Source organism: Musca autumnalis, unplaced genomic scaffold, assembly GCF_047663935.1.
Source record: "Musca autumnalis isolate F117 unplaced genomic scaffold, ASM4766393v1 scaffold_2, whole genome shotgun sequence".
Classification (NCBI taxonomy): Eukaryota; Metazoa; Arthropoda; class Insecta; order Diptera; family Muscidae; genus Musca; species Musca autumnalis.
Window position 1 is genome coordinate 91460567 of NW_027411755.1, and position 2499 is coordinate 91463065.

Genomic DNA, 2499 nt, shown 5'->3' on the forward strand with positions numbered 1-2499 from the left:
TTAAAATTCGGTAATATAATTTTATAGCCATAGGAAGATTTGGATATAGCTCCCATATATATTTTCGCCCGATATGTCCAATTTTGATGAAACTTGGAATGTGTGACGGAATTTGGTCTAGTAATAAGTGTACTATATTATATAGAAATCATATATATATATATATATATATATATATATATATATATATATATATATATATATATATATATATATAAATATATATATGTATATATATATATATATTTCCTATATTTTACATATTCACAGTGGTGTAGGGTATCATATAGTCGGCCCCGCCCGACTATGATCCTTTCCTTACTGTTTTTTTGTAGTTATGTCCGCTTTGCTTCACGGACAAAACTCCCAACCAATTTTGGGAGTTATGTCCGTGGGTGTTACGTCCGGGCACCGTTTTGAAATTACACCCAAATTTTTCTTCGTTTTTTAATAATAACTTTCGAAAATTCAACCAGCTTGTTGTTTCTGTTAAACACTGGATTGCAATTGGGCCCTAAACATGTGCAGAAAGGCTCCAATGAAAAATGCAATTAGGCCCCAATATATTTTCAAAATTTCGATTTACTTGTTGTGAAGAAAAATTGGCCCCAACAGCTGAATGAAAAAAGACGAAAATAGGCCTCAAAAGCTTTGTTGTTGTTTTCCATTTTCAATTTGGGGTGTTATTTCACAGGGACTTATTTCTGTACGCCTATTTTTATATCCAAATGTTCAACAAAAATGTTGCTCAGAAAATTTTAAGTACGATTTTGGGTTCTGTTCCAAAATAGGGCAATACTTTTATATTAGAGCTATATACATATGTAAATACTTTTTGGTTGCTATAGCCAATTTTAATGTTTCTTTAACATCCTTTTCAACGTTTTTTATTAAAGAAAGCAGAATAGACAATACTTATTGAATTCTTTTTTCCGTTTCAGACTCAGGCCGTATCGGTAATTCATGCTGTTATATCATCATCGAAACCCATGATAACGTGGACTGCACGCGATGCCATACAGGAGGCTAGAGAGGCTTGTGGCGGTCATGGATATCTCAAAGCCTCAAAATTGGGAGATTTACGTAACGATCACGATCCCAGTCTTACATATGAAGGCGACAACAATGTTCTTGGACAACAGGCATCGAATTGGTTACTTCGTCAATGGAAAGAAGGCATTGAAAGTCCTGTTGGTACAGCGAATTTCCTCAAAGATAGAGATAATATCTTAAAACAAAATTGGGAATCAATTTTAAAACAAACGCCAGTCGAATCATTCGAATGTAAGTTGTCGCCTATATGTATTCGCAATTGATATCTCACTAATCTGCATATGTTTATTCCAGTTGTTTTAAAATGCTACGAATGGATGTTATGTCATTTGCTGGATGTTACATCATCGAGTATTTCCAAAGAAATGAAGAGCGGTAGTCATCGATTTGATGCTCGCAACAACTCCCAAGTGTATGGAGCCCGCGATATGTCCATAATCTATGCCGAATACTTCTGTTTATCACGCTTTATTGAAAGGTTCCATCGACCAGATGTAACTGGAGAATACTCCAAAGTACTAAAGCTGTCCTTTGATATCTATTCCATGCGGTGCCTTGGCAGGCATATGACGACATTTTATGTGAGCGGTTTTGCTCATGGCTCACAATTTGCAGACTTAATAAGAACACGTCTTCTGCTGAAATGTGCACAGTTCAAAGATTCTGCAGTCGCTGTTGCAGATTCCCTAGCACCACCCGACTTTGCATTGAATTCTGTAATAGGAAAATCTGATGGTTTGTTGTATGAAAATTTGCAGAAAGAATTTATGACAAATCCCGGTGCACCAGTAGCACCCTAAACCCACTTGAAATTCAGTTACGTAACTTTTTACGCTTGCAATAATGGGTCACCATCCCAGAATTCAACCCGCCATAACACAAAGGTTCGACTCACGGCGGATCTGCCCTTCAGGGTTCTGTATGTCCACACCAAGGGCTTTCACCTCCAAAAAGAATTTTCCACCCCCCCCCCCAGGTCATGATCATAATTTTTTTCACGCACAGAAATGTATCCTCACAAACGTTAAGAAACGGTTCAAAAATACGGTTTTTTTTTGTTCCAGCACCATAACCGCTTAAAACGTCTAATGCAAATTAGTCATATCTGTTGAACAATTTTAATAGCTTTCTAATGATATACATATACGGTTATTCGGTTCATAAAAACCGGATAAAAATTCGGTTTTAATATCAGAATAACCGGTTCTATAATTCGGATATTCGGATATTTATTCCAAAAAATAGGGAAATTAACGTGCTTAGCAAAAGAGGATACAACTGTTTTAATGACTCCGAGAATTCTAGATCATCAATAGGTTAACAATAATGTATTGAAATAAATAGATATAGGGCTGTCTGAGCAAGATTCGGGTAAAAAGGAAAAACGACCGCTTAAACATGATTTTATCGATTTTATGTCTTTGGGAACCGTACCTAAAATCTTCC

The 2499-nt window shown here is 35.9% G+C and overlaps 1 protein-coding gene across 1 annotated transcript; it reads left to right on the plus strand.

Annotated features, from left to right (window-relative positions):
- Positions 1–874: 874 nt before the first annotated feature.
- On the plus strand, positions 875–1853 carry LOC141392334 (peroxisomal acyl-coenzyme A oxidase 3-like). The gene is made up of 2 exons (XM_073965285.1): positions 875–1284; positions 1348–1853. Exons 1-2 carry the CDS (start codon positions 990–992, stop codon positions 1851–1853), a joined length of 801 nt encoding a protein of 266 aa, XP_073821386.1. The 5' UTR covers positions 875–989.
- Positions 1854–2499: the final 646 nt, after the last annotated feature.

Bases quoted from the DNA above. Each gene is read 5' to 3' on its own strand.
- LOC141392334 (XM_073965285.1), top strand. From the start codon at position 990: ATGATAACGTGGACTGCACGCGATGCCATACAGGAGGCTAGAGAGGCT. The intron at 1,285-1,347 runs GTAAGTTGTCGC...TGTTTATTCCAG, and splicing joins GCCAGTCGAATCATTCGAAT to TTGTTTTAAAATGCTACGAA.